Genomic DNA, 14,848 nt, shown 5'->3' with positions numbered 1-14,848 from the left:
TTACTTCTCAGATAATCACTGTGTTAGCAATTTGATATCTGTTATGGGATAAATTGTGTCTTCTCATGAATTTCATATGTTGAAATCTCTATCTACCCTCCAGTGCCTCAAAAGTGAGTGTATTTAAAAAAGTAATTAAGATAAAATGAGATGATTAGGTTGTGCCTTTGTCTTAGTCAGCTTTTCATCACTCTAACTAAAATAACTGAGAGGAGCTGCTTAGAAAGCAAGGTTTAGTTTGGCTTACATTTTTGGAAGTTCACAGTCCAAGATCAGACAACACTTTTAGTCTGGCATGCTGATGTTGGAATGTGTGCAGAGGGAGGATCGCCTGGCATGCCGGAAAGCAAACAGAGACAGGAGGTGTGCTCAGCTCACATAACCAACCCTCACTAGAAGAGGAGACTACTTTCTACAGGCATATCCCAGTGACCTCAAGAATTCCCATTGGGCCCATCCCATCCTTAATTCATCAACATTAACATTTTTTCATTAACTGTCAGTGTAAGAATTTGGAGTTTAATCTGTTTGGGGAGTCCAATTCTATTCAACTTGTAAGAGCACTAATTTAATATGATGATGTCTTTATAAGAAGAAATTAGGACAGATATATATAAAAGGTAGACTTTATCAAAGATATAGGGAGAGGGGCCTCAGAATAAATAAAATCTGGTGATACCTTGAACTTGGAATTCCATCTTCCAGAATTGTGAGAAAATAAACGTTGGTTGTTTAAGCTGCCCCCACCAGTCTTTGGTGGTTTGTAATGATAGCTCTAGCAAAGTATTACAATATTGAAACTAAAATTTTTAGTAGCAGAGGGTATTATATTCTTAAAGATATCTAATCTTCTAAGAAATTCCTATATTAAAATGTGACACAAAACAAATGTAAGATTTATCCTTTTTGCCCTATGCAGCCTGGTCAGTGCTACAGGACTTCATGTTAGACATGGCCCACATCACTTCAAACTAAATTGGTTTAGGCATTCTCAGTGGTCTCATCTTTCTGACTCACAAATCCCTGAAAAGCAAGAGAGAGATTTATATAGTGGCTGAATCTCTCATCATGGGAAATAATAATAATATAAATAACTTACAGATACTCATATGGGCCTGCTCTTAGTAAAAGTTATTTAATTGGACCATTTTGGTTGTTATTTTCTATTCTAATTTTTATCTGTAATTGCTGTTAGACCATTCGTAACATCAAATAAATAAAATGTAAATCAACTTAAAACCATTAACAATTTTTAGAGGATTAGACAACAGTAGATTTAACATTTTCTTTATCTTGGTAAGAAATAGTTACATTAAGATCATGAGAGGCAGGGGATGTGGTACAGTAGGTTAAACCACTACTTGTGATGCCTGCATCCCACGTGGGGGTGCCTGGTATTGAGTCTTGCCTCTGCTTCCAATCCAGCTTCCTGCTAATGCATCTGGAAGGCATCAGGAGGAATTAACATCTATTTTGTAGGTAAGAACAAAGAATAAATCAATGATTTGATTTTCTGTATATAAACCCTAAACACTGAAATGTTCAAGTTATATATTTTATCACACATTTTCAAAAACAGCAGTATAATCTAAGAGAAGATATACAACCCCAGGCTTTCAACTTTTTTTTTTCTTTTTCTAATATAATCAGCCTATTTAAGATTACAAGATGTGGGGCCAGGGCCTGCGGCGTGGCTCACTTGGTTAGTCCTCCACCTGCAGCACCGGCATCCCACATGGGCACCGGGTTCTAGTCCCGGTTGCTCCTCTTCCAGTCCAGCTCTCTACTGTGGCTCAGGAGGGCAGTGGAGGATGGCCCAAGTGCTTGAGCCCCTGCACCAGCATGGGAGACCCAGGAAGAAGCACCTGGCTCCTGGCTTCGGATCGGAACAGTACTGGCCGTAGCGGCCATGTGGGGAGTGAACCAATGGAAGGAAGACCTTTCTGTCTCTCTCTCTCATTGACTATAACTCTACCTGTCCAATTAAAAAAAAAAGGAAGGGCTGGTGCTGTGGCACAGCAGGTTGACGCCTTGGTCTGAAGCACCGGCATCCCATGTGGGCACTGGTTCGAGACCTGGCTGCTCTACTTCCCATCCAGCTCTCTGATATGACCTGGGAAAGCAGTAGAAGATGGTCCAAGTCCTTGGGCCCCTGCACCCACCAGGGACCAGAAGAAGCTCCTGGCTCCTAGCTTTGGATCGGTACAGCTCCAACCACTGTGGCCAGTTGGTAAGTGAACCATTGGATGGTAGACCTCTCTCTCTCTCTCTGCCTCTCCTCTCTCTGTGTAACTCTTTCAAATAAATAAATAAACCTTAAAAAAAAAGATTACAAGATGTATAGTTGAGACAAGAGCTACACATAAAAACACTCCCAAGGTTAGAGTATTCAAGAAGCATCTCAATCAATTATTAAAGCAAAACATTTTCTTTTCTCATTTATTTGACAGACAGTGACAGAGAGAGAAGACAAGACAGAGAAAGAGAGATCTTCTATTCATTGGTTTACTCCCCAAATGCCCACAAGAGCCAGAGCTGGGCCACGCTGAAGCCAGGAGCTCTGAAATCCACCCCAGTATCCCGCTTGGATGTCATGAAGCAACTGCTTTTTAAGCAATGGTACACTCATTCATTTTAAATCTTATGCTGCTAGTAATCCTGCATGAAAAGATATTACTATTATTATGGTTATTATTATTATTGGAGAATACACATATTGTATTTTGGATTGAAAACAACTATGAGTCTATTTGACAACTCAATATTCCAATGCCCTCTGAACAGTCATAATTATTCCATTTCTAATATACTCTGTGCATTTACAATAAAAAATTTTCTTTCTAGTGACTTGCATAACAACCATGGTCCCATACATGCTGTGTTTTTAGATTTCAGCTAGCAATCCCCACTGAAAAAAATAATTAAACATGTGAGGAATAAATGAGCTTGTTTTAAGCAGCATGAAAATGAACTTTCCAATTGAAATTTACAAATTCTGTCCTTGCAAGATTATTCTATTTAAACTAAGGTCAGTTTTACTTTAAAGTTGTTGACAGTTTCATCTGGATTTGGATACAATTCTTGATAAACAAAAGGAACACTGCATTTTATTCTTACTCTCAGGTTTAAGATGCTGAAATGTATTAAGCCAACTCACCTTTGCTTTCAGCTTCTTCTTCTCCCACCCTGACATCCCCATCTCCAACCGACACAACTAAATTAAAACAGTAGTGTGTGTGGAGGAAACACTTCTATTTATTTTGGCATATGCATTTGAAAGATTTTGTTCAGTTGGAGGGAGACATATGAAACACAGAGGACTTGAGTATTGGAGTAGAAGACAATGGCCAATTTCCATCAGCTCCTAAGTTAGGATTTCACAGTGTGTTGTTACTTTTGTTTGGAGAACAGTACTATGAGTTACCAGATAAGAATCTACAAGGTTAAACTTGACTGATGAAATCAAGCATAGTATTGATAGTTTTTGGATTATTTATGTATATATTATTTAATATATATATAATTTATATAATTTATCTTTTTGAATAGAGTTGATATAAACGTATCTTTGGATTCAGTGACTTAATATGCTTCCACGCTTAATAAATTCTGTAATCACCTTTAGTTTACACTGCAATTGCTTCATTTCCATATCCACACTCCTTGAAGGACCAAGTGATGTAACCTGTACCCGTGGAACTGTGACCCGGGAAATTTCTTCTGCTAAACTTGTGATTTCAGATGAGGACTCCAATTTCTTTAGTAAATCTTCTTTTTCTTTTCGAAGCCCAGCCAAATCTGAGTTTAGCTTCTTTAAAAATAAACATAAGAATATTGTAAAAGTTCTTACATTGAACCTAAAAATTATAAGCATCAAATTCTATAGGCAGGAAAATGATAAAGAAATTATTTATACAAGTAGTTAGTATAAAAACTTTACAAAAATTTTAACCTCTATTGGCTTTTGCTTAAGTTTGTAGGGCTTATCAAGTTAAAACAAAATGAACCAGCTGTACTCAATAGCTTTTGGTTGGCTGGCCTTTACTTGTGATGCACAATTTCTTTGCCTTCACATACATGGGTGAGCCAGAGATTCACATGCTCATATTTGATAACCTTGACTCCAGGGCTGATCAACTTAACTGGTAAAAGCCAAGCTGGAGCAGGACAAGATAACAGATGTTAGTTGTTTATTCCATTGGGTAGGTCTTACCACCCTACATAGCAGCCAAAATGTTTCTCATTTAGCAACATCAATGTTAAGTCCAATTAGCAGACAAGGCTTGTTGGAGATTTAGTTCATGTAAATAGCATGCAAACAAACCCGCTCAGTTTTATGTACTTGATTGATAGTTGACAAGCCTTATTTGTAATGTTGAGGTAGAGGAGCTGTAAACTCATTACATTTGACTTATTAATAACATAAACATTTTGCTAAATGACATTCTTGTATTGCTTTTATGAAGGAATGTAAGAGACTGCCTTAATGTTAGCCCTTCTCATTCACCACTCTAAAGTCAGCAGAATGTCACCAAATATGATGAATTAATAACTCAGAACTCTTTAAGAGAGTTACTACACTATTTTATTATTCCAAAGAAGCTTATAACATGGTAGTTTAACATAAAGAACAATTAGACAAAATGATACTAAAATTTCTCAGACAGGAAAATATCCTTCTTTGTCAAGAATTATAATTACAAACAGCAAAAAAATGTAGCTAAAGTGTACAGTAATATAAACATGGGCCAAATATTATTTAACATTGTATTTAAATACAACTTTTAGGAACTATACAATAAACCCATAATTACATATGTATATGCATATTATTAAAATGAACATTTCAGATCATGGATTCAAATCTAAGGCTTGGTTTATTTGAGATTAGCATATGTTGTGGTGAAATAAAAAGTATATTTTGGTTATACTGTAGCTTATGATCTAAAAGCAGGGTTCTATAGATTTTTCAGGGAATATTTTTTCATGAATTGTCCCAAAGTCCCCAAAAAAGTATTAACATCTAAAAATGAACTCATAATTTCCTGAAAGCAGAAAATCTTTCTGAAAATCCATCATCCATGCTTGGGCTGATCTCCCTCCTCTATGTCCAGTCGGTGGTCAGGTTTTGTAAGCTACCTTATGCCTCTCATATTCAATCCTTTTGGCTGCTCTACTGATGCCAACTCTCAGCCCACTGACTGCTGCAGCAACTTACCCTTCAGCCTTTCCCCACCTTTACACAGCCTTTATACAGCTTCCCAAAATAACACTCGACCTGCTAGTACCTTATTCAAAGCCCTTCAGGGATTCTTCATCAAAATAGAATAAAGCTCATATATTTGTGGATAATAAAACTCTCTAGTATTTAGCTTTAATTTGTGTTTCAATCAGATATTACCTGAAGTCAAATTTGCCTACCATTCCCCAAACTGTCTGTCATTTCCACATCAATGACTCTAGACACTGAAATCGGAAACCTCTGTTGTTCTTAAAGGGAAGCTTAGTATTTCTGCCTTTATTCTCAGCTTCTTTGTTCTTGTCTTCTCTTAGTCTTCAGTAAAATAGCTCTTCCACTCCATTGGCTCCCGTAGAACAATGCATGTTCCTCAACCAAGAACTCTAGTAAATTTAAATCTTGGAGAGAGGACTGTGTCTTTCTCCACATACATATATTCTCAAAGAATCTAAAAATAGTGCGTCATGTATAAGAAAGTTGCAAAAAATTTAAATCTCCCTCTTTGTACAGATGATGCTATGTAGAGACATATTTTGATTGCAGCTTTAGTTCATAATCTAGTAGTTTACATATAAATTAAAATACATATTTTTCAGTAATGCAGTATTAAATTTTTACTTAAGTACTATGTAGCAGAGTATTTCTCAATTATGAAGTTAATGCTTTGATCTAAATTAGACATTTTGAGATTACAATTTGGCAAGGATGGACTTCAAGGTGGAATCTCAGGCAAGAAGGAAACGTAAAATTTGAGGAGGCCTTTTCTCCTTACAAATAGTCCCAACGGGCTCCCCGCAGTTGTTCACTTGTGTGCTACTAGATTTCTGTCTATTCCTAGTACACTGGCAAATCGTAACTCTAGGAATGTTTTTTCATCAAGGCAGGTGGAGCCAGTAAATAGACAAGGGAACTTCAAAAAGTTCATGAAAACTGAAATTAAAAAATGTTTTATTGCCAAAAATTTGAAATACATGCAAAGTTTTTTGATAATATGCATTTTTCATGTTTAGAAGACTCTTCATAAGCACAAATTTCAAATTTTGCACCAAAATCAACTTATTTTTTTATTTCATTTTGACAAATTTTTTGAAACATTCTCATATTTCTCTAAAAGGTATGCATATGTAAATTTACATCAATTTAATAATAAAAATTTATTAAATGAAAGAATACTGAAATCATGGAGATGATAAAATATACTTGTCTTTTTTAAGAACACATAATATTTTAATCAAATAATATTTAAAATCTATAATCTTTAAAATATATTTTAATATTAGTTATAAGTACACAGAAATGCTACAGAGTACTTGCTGAAAGACAAAGTATACAAATTATATATTCTATCATTTTGGAATCTTATGGTTATCCTTTGAGATTTTGAAAAAATGCTGACACTCCCTCAGGAACTTTACCTTGGTATGGGAAAATCTATTTCTCATTTGAAAAATGCTATAGATAATATAAGAAGTATAAATAATTTTCTTTTGTGTCCACTTAGTTTGGGTAGTGAGGCTCATTTTGACCTCGTTAGAAAGATATTGTGCTGTAAACTCCACCAATAAGATGACTACTTTTAAAATTATTTTGCTTTTTTATTGGCAGCATATTTCCTGTTTCTCTATTATTGCATATCCAACTCTAATCAAAGACTGTAAGATATTAAAATCAAATTATATTATGTTAAAAAAAAATAGAAAGAATAACAGAACACACATGGAAGAATCATAACTTCCAGATTCTAGTTTTCTGGGTTACTGCTTACCTGTTGAGTGACCACTAGCAAGGAAGTGATCTTGTTTCCCTTTTTAAAAACAGAGATGATGCCTGCCTACCTAACAAAGATAATTTTGAGGACAAAATTTTAAAAACATTTATGATAGCACCTGGTAGGTTCTAAATATGCAGCAGTATTGTTAGCATTATTATTTTGTAGCAAATGCTACCATTTGGAATCTGAAAAGGGTCTTAAAGGATGGGGACTTCTATTAATAAATAAATAAATTAACTGCTTAATATAAGTAAATAATAATCCCATATTTATCTCATGATAGAAACAAGTCATGGTACTTGCTTGATCAGGATGAATTTAGGATTCCAACTAGACCACCTGCTTAATGAAGGCAGATATGTGTCTCCAGTGTAATCTCCCCATAGTCTTCTAAAAGTTGACTTCAGTAAGCACTGGGATTTGTCTCAATTTATGTGTAGTCAATTACTTCTAAGCAAAGGCTATAAAATAGAATTCAGCACTAAAATTTTTTAAAAATAGATGCTAGCTACTAATTATTTATCTAAATATAACACTGAGGAAGTCAAAGGCCCTATAAAGGAACAAACCTTGTAAGCCACTATAAGAAAGAGACAATAGTACATATCCTGAAGATTTTATTCTTCAGTAATGAGTCCTGTGGGAGACACAGTTCTCAGATTACTCCCCCAGTGACTCCTTCTATATTATGCCTTGCTACAATACTCTCACCTTGTATATGGGTGGGATCTGTGAGTAAGATGGGCAATCACTTTTGTGATTAAATTATAGGAAGCAGGGATTCTGGAAATGTAATAGGGGTCTCTAATCAAGTGACTCCAAGTTAATGAAAAGCAAGAGTATCCAGGCTGGTTCTGACCTAATCAGGCAAGATCTTTCAAAGGAAGTCAGGGGCCCTCCAAGATCACAGATTCTCCTGCTGGTCTTGAAGAGGTAAGTTGTCATGTTATGAAAGGACTGTAGAGGCAGCCACAAGGCAAGGACTTCATAGAGGCCTCACAGAGTTGAGAATGGTCCCTGGCTGGCAGCCAGCAAGAAAACAAAGACCTCTGTTTTGCAGCCACAAGGAACTAAATTTTTCCAAAAACCACGAGTCTGGGAGAGAAGCCTAAGCTTCAGAAAGCAGGGCAGCCTGGCTGGCACCCTGATTGCAACCCTGCAATACTCTGAGCATAGGACACTGTGAAGCCATCCTCAATCCTGTTCCAAGAACACTATGGGATAATGAATGTGTTTATCATTTCCAAGCTGCAAAGCTTCTACTAATTTGCTATACAGTACAGAAAACCAATACATGCCCCCGTTTAAAAAAATCAGCTTCTTTCTTTAAACTCCTTCTTGAACTAATCTTCATTCCCTTACTGCTAATTCTGCCCTATCTTAAGCAAGTACCCCAAATCCCAGGGTATATGATGGATAAAGTATGGTAACTAGGCTTTTCTTTACCTATGACTTCACATTGATTTTGTGTTTTCAATTGTTTTTAAAAATTGCTCCACTTCTTACACTAGAAATATAAACTGCCTGTATCAGATTTGCATTTTATAATTTAATTGCCAAGCAAAAAGCCTCTGGCCAGAAGCTTTCATTTGCTGGTCTCAAATATAACTGTGGAATCCAAGAACAGAGTAAGTCTCCCTTGGCCTACTCTCCCTTGTTCTCTTATATGGGATTTCATTCACAAACTTTTATTTTAGGCCATAACTTGACATTTTCTAGAGGATTTGGATAGGGGGTACCCAGATTCAGAATCTCAGTAATTATGATTCATTCTTTTTTATATATATCATGTGATAGGCATGATACTAGTTCTGTGCTTTCAATTATAAACAACAAGGTTAAAAATCCTTGCCTTTAGGAGGCTAAAGGTGTATAACCTAAAAATATACAATAATGAACTCCACTAAGTGCTATAGGAAACAAAACTTGAAGCTTTGGGAACTGCTGCTGCCCTGAATTCCTGTTTGGAAAATACTAGCTATAGCCAGTTTCCTTCCATGTATCCCCATTCCCTGATTTGATAGGTCAGATGTGTCCTGGAAGCTAGCCATAGCATCAAGTATCTCAGCCTAGATCTGCAACCGTCCTTGTTTTCCAATTTTTACTTAGGAGAAGGTACCTGCCAAAACCCTGTGAGAAAACTAAGGGTAGTCATGAGGAGACTGTGCATCTCTTTTTCAACAGGGAAGGCTTAGTAAATAATTTAATGTTAAAGAATGAATTACAGGGTCCGCACTGTGGCACAGAGGGTTAAAGCCCCAGCCTGCAGTGTCAGCATCCCATATGGGCGCCACTTTGAGTCCTGGCTGCATCACTTCCGATCCAGTCCTCTGCTACGGCCTGGGAAAGCAGTAGAGGATGGCCCAAGTCCTTGGGCCCCTGCACCTGCATGGGAAGACCTGGAGGAAGCTCCTGGCTCCTGGCTTCGGATCAGCACAGCTCCGGCCAGTGCAGCCATTTGGGGAGGGAACCAGTGGATGGAAGACCTCTCTCTCTCTCTGCCTCTCCTCTCTCTGTGTAACTCTTTCAAATAAATAAAATAAATCTTAAAAAAGAATAAAATATAAAAAAGAAAAGATGATCAATAGAAAATATTCTACAAGCTCAATACTGAGATATAAAGGTCTTAGATAAAATCGGAAAAATCATTTCCTTAATTACTCCCCAAACAATATATATTTAAATACTCTTGGATCTTGATATTTCCCAATAAAGAATCCAACATCTGCTTAACTTGCTCACTATTATGGTTTGAAAGGTATTTGGCTCTTCAAACACATGCAGTCATGAAAACTCCGTTGTCTTACCCTAGCAGTTAAGGAACTGTTTTTTGGTGGGTTATGGTATCTGGGAGGTGGGCCTGTTCTGAGGTCTTCAGATGGTCAGCTATATAAGCTGAGCATGCTTTCTGTGTCTGTCTTTGCTTCACTCACCATGAGATCATACTCCCACTATCCTCTGGCCTCTCCAGATGATAAACCAATGGTGTCACCCAATCTTGGACAGTGAACCTGCAAAACTATGAGACTTTAAAATACACCTACTTCCTTACTAAGTAGCTCTTCTCAAGTACTTTAGCTGTAGTAATAGAAAACTAATACATACATGTAAATAATATGCTTTTGAGTATTCAATGGGTTTAGAAGCACTATTCCCAGGGAAAAAAAACAGGATTAAGTATCTCTTCATTTCTAATAGAGACTGAATCTGACTTACCATCCCCCACCTCGAACAATAACCACCTTATAGTATTCAAAGACATTGATTGTTTTTTCCCATTTTCTTAAAACTACTGGACTATGGGCCGGCGCTGCGGCTCACTAGGCTAATCCTCCGCTTAGCGGCGCCGGCACACCGGGTTCTAGTCCCGGTTGGGGCGCCGGATTCTGTCCCAGTTGCCCCTCTTCCAGGCCAGCTCTCTGCTGTGGCCAGGGAGTGCAGTGGAGGATGGCCCAGGTGCTTGGGCCCTGCACCCCATGGGAGACCAGGAAAAGCACCTGGCTCCTGGCTCCTGCCATCGGATCAGCGCGGTGCGCTGGCCGCAGCGCGCCGGCCACGGTGGCCATTGGAGGGTGAACCAACGGCAAAGGAAGACCTTTCTCTCTGTCTCTCTCTCTCACTGTCCACTCTGCCTGTCAAAAAAACAAAAACAAACAAACAAACAAAAAAACTACTGGACTAAAAAAAAATACTGAATAATTTTTTAAGAGTAGAAGGGGCTGGTGGGCACCATTTGAGTCCTGGCTGTTTCACTTCCTATCTAGCTCCCTGCTTATGTGCCTGGGAGAGTAGTGAAGGATGGCCATTGTGGCCATTTAGGGAGTGAATCAGTGGATGCGAGATTGATATTTCTCTCTCTCTGTCTTTCTCTCACACATAGTCTGTTTCTTCCTTTCTCTATAACTCTTTCAAGTGAATATAATACATCTTTTTAAAACTGGACAATATTTTTAGTTGGGATAGTGGGATCTGAAAATAGACACACAGAAATTCTAGAAACTTCTTTCAAATGTGAGGTTGACTGCCAGGTTTACCAAAACAGGGTTTTCAAAAGTCTATGGAAGAAATGGTGAGTGGTACAACCCTTCCTGGTCCATGTTGAATCAAAAGTTAGATGCTGTATGTTGGGAAAGATTAACCAGTAACCAGAGTAAAAAATAAGGTTTAGTTCCAATATATAACAATTTTTCTTTCTGTGAAAGCCAAAGGTCTTAATAGTCAAAGTAGAGAAAAGCAATCATTAAATGGGAATGGTATGTTTTCAATTACTTCAGCAAAGTCTCTAGTCCTAAATTCTGCTTAAAATTGAACTAAGACATTACTTAATGTTAAATAAATACAGAAACAAATTCATTTATGTTTTCATAATAAAGGTTCTGGTTCATATTTAAATAGAAGCAGCATATTTAAATCTTATCATTGTTTTAAAATAATTATAATATGAATTTTGTTACCAAGATTGCAGTAAAAGAGATTGGAGAAAAAATTCCAGTTCCTATGTAAATTCTACAGAAAAGAAACCCTAGAAACTTATCATAGTCTTAATGATAGTCCCCCCACCCTTGGTAATAGTATCAATATTCTTTTATTACAATTCTTTTATTTTTAAAATCTAAGGAATAAAACTGAAAGAAATAAAATTCTATTAAAAGCACAGTTAATTAAAAGATTACTTGAGTTATCAAGACAATTACATGAATTTATAGTCACTGATACAAATATTTTTCTATAGAAATACTTATTTGGGAAGACAAGTAATTCAAATTAATAACTAGTTTAGTACCCAGAGTTTTAAATTTAATACATGAATTTTCTTGCTATGATACTTGGAACCATTAAGAAAAAAATAAAAACATAAAACCAATAAAAACAACAAAACAGAACTTAGGCAGAGATTTAATTATTGTCTAGGTTCCAAAATTTCTTATGAAAAACCAGTGAGTTACTATACTGCTCACTTATAAACTACTTTCTGACACATGCAGTTATTAAAAGCCTACAGTATGTTTCAGAAAATGTCAAGCAAATGAAGGTAATGTAGAGGACTTTTTACCAATGCTTTTGCTAGTAGTTAGACTTCAGTAGCCTTTAGAGACCATTAAGTACTCTTTGCCTAATTGGCCAATGGTAGATTAATTCTCTTTTTATTCTAGCAGCACTATTTTAACACCCTTACACTCTGTCAGAGTAGTGTCTGAATGACAAAATAATATTGTGCATGAATAATAAGCAGAAAAGTTAAATTAACATTTCATGTTTCATATGCCATACCTACGTGTCAAAGAACTTTCTTTTTAAGTCATTGACATTCAACTTTTTTAAACAATCTCATGTTGACATCTTATTGAGGTGAATCTTCCTAATTACTGCTAATTGCATATCAAGAAAAAAATTCTTTTTGTGAAGTGCAGTTGTCTGGTACAGATAAACCCAGCTCCAATGTGCACATTAAAGACAAAGCATGACACTTAAGGTGCTATTTTGTTATAAAGTCATACTAAATATGGTTTGCAATTAACAAAGCATCTTTTTATGTCACTAAAAATGCCAATCTGTCTTGATGTGTTCAAATTATATTTTATCAGAGAAATATGGATATCTGCATATGGATAAGAGATATGCAACTCTCAATTACATCTACAAGGAGTGAAACTACTTCACTACCCTTATAGGTGATAATGCAAGTTCTGGCTAATATCCACCTAAGTTATTATGTGTATATGTTTCAATATGATTTCTGAAAGTGAAAGTTGCTATTATTTCAAATGGCAAACTGCTGAAAACAGTTTAATACTTTTAATTCTCAAAACAACCCAAAGTATTGAATACTTAACATGTATCTTTTAATTTGTATGAATAACTTTCACATTATAGGCATTTATCTTAAGTATTTCAAAATAATCTGAATAAGGGACCGTCGTGGCAATGGCAGGTTAAGCCACTGCATGCAACGCTGACATTCCATATTGGAGCTCCAGTTCCAGTCCTAGCTACTCCACCTCTGATCCAGGTGTCTACCCGTGTGCCTCGCAACGTAGTGGAAGATGGCCCAAGTACTTCGGGCTCCTGCCATCCAGATGGAGTTCCAGGCTCTTGGCATCAGTTTGGCCTGACCCAGGCCCTTGCAGCCATTTGAGATGTGAACCAGTAGATGGAATATCTCTCTGACTGTTTCTCCTTCTCTCTGTCATCACTCTTCCTTTCAAATAAACAAAATCAATCTTTAAAAAAAAAGCTGAATCACTAAACCAAAGCATTTGGAACTGATTGATGTTAAATCACATTAAACATCTGTTTCCACAATTATGGGAAATATAATAGATGGTAAAATTGCATTAAATGTGAAATTTGGAAAATTAACTAGTACTATTGACTTTCAAGTACTCATGGAAAAATATTCTTGGCTATTCATAGCAAGAATAGCTTAACTGTTGATGTTAAAATTACCAGAAATTGTTGATGTTCAAAATTACCAGAAAAAAAGCCCCCTTGAAATCTATAAATCACACACTAAATACAGAGACACAGACTTGGAACAAAAAGGTTATCCAGAATAACTTATCTTCATCACTACCAAAAGCATTTCACAATATTCACATGGTCACATTAGGAGTTAAGGCACAGCACTGCTAAATGCTTGACCTATGAACCCATGGCAAGCTTACTCATAACCATGACGGTGCAACACATTCCCACTCTGACTTCTTTCCCCAGTAGTAATGAAAGAGAATGGCAGTGCCATGATGTCCCAAAGGAGAAAATGAACACTGTCATTCTCAAGCTCTCTTGTCCTTCTCCTCCTGCTTTCTACTGTTTCAACTCAGCTACCTCAACATACAAATATTTATTGCTCACATTGAGTGCATATACCCACCCTTCTAATTCTATACTCACTCCAACCCTTTCATCATATTAAAGTTGTATGCAGGTAAGAGGAAAACCATCCATTCTAATCAAAGGATCCAAACAACCAAGAAAAAAAGAAAAAAATTCAAAAAGCAAAACCTGTTGCAGCAGCATGTTGTCAACACTGTATCTTTTTCAAAGTTAAGAAAAAAAACCCAGCCATCAATATTCAAGTGAAGTTATGGTGACTGAGTTTTAACATGACTAGAAGCTATCAAAGTCTAGGATAAATCTCAGAACCTGCCTAAGTTTCATGAAAGCTGCCTCATTCTTTTCTAATTACATTTATTTTTCCCAAAAACCTTACTTCCATACATTGTTTGCTTTTCTGTCCTAGAAGGTGCAACTACAAAGGTATTATTTCATATTGTATTATATTTTATTCCTCAAAAAGGCCTTTGAGGACTAGCCAGAAGAAATGAATACTTGGTACTAAATGGCAGTGAGAGTCTACACGAGTAAAATGTGCTAAGGATATTTAATTCTTATATAAATTTCATAGAAAAGGAATCAATGTTACTGAAAATAATTTATACTTCTAAAAATTTATCAAAGATCCATTTCCAAAATTCATATTTCTGTAAGATAAAGCACTTTGAATGGATATACCTTTGAAAAGCATGTACATGAACAACAAAAATATTTAAATTATGTCTGAGACTGTTCATAAGAATAGTACATTATGACCCTTGTCTCTTTTTTTGAGCAGTGTCTATTTTTTTCTTCATACTATTTGTTGAACTCTTATACTTCATGTAGCGTTAACTATACAATCATTAAGTAAGCTGAAAACAGATCTTTGTAAAAATTAAGAATGGGAATGTGAGAAGGAGGGGGAAGAAGGGTTGGAGCATGGGTAGAAGAGAGGTGTGGGGAGCAACTCGGACTAGACTAAGTTACTGGAATTAAGACTTATTCTATGCATCTGCTCT

The 14,848-nt window shown here is 36.2% G+C and overlaps 1 protein-coding gene across 17 annotated transcripts in view; it reads right to left on the bottom strand.

The window, feature by feature from the left end:
- The window catches only part of CNTLN (centlein), a 396,518-nt gene that overhangs the window by 56,704 nt on the left and 324,966 nt on the right, over positions 1-14,848 (bottom strand). For all 17 annotated transcript variants that reach the window (XM_051845306.2, XM_070052667.1, XM_051845229.2 and 14 more), the window contains one exon: positions 3,620-3,811. In XM_051845306.2, the coding sequence (XP_051701266.2) occupies positions 3,620-3,811 (192 nt within the window). The remainder of the gene's footprint in view (positions 1-3,619; positions 3,812-14,848) is intronic.

The sequence above is a fragment of the Oryctolagus cuniculus genome, chromosome 1, assembly GCF_964237555.1.
Source record: "Oryctolagus cuniculus chromosome 1, mOryCun1.1, whole genome shotgun sequence".
Lineage (NCBI taxonomy): Eukaryota > Metazoa > Chordata > Mammalia > Lagomorpha > Leporidae > Oryctolagus > Oryctolagus cuniculus.
The sequence above is the reverse complement of the archived record's forward strand: the minus strand, read 5'-3'. Positions and strand labels throughout refer to the sequence as shown.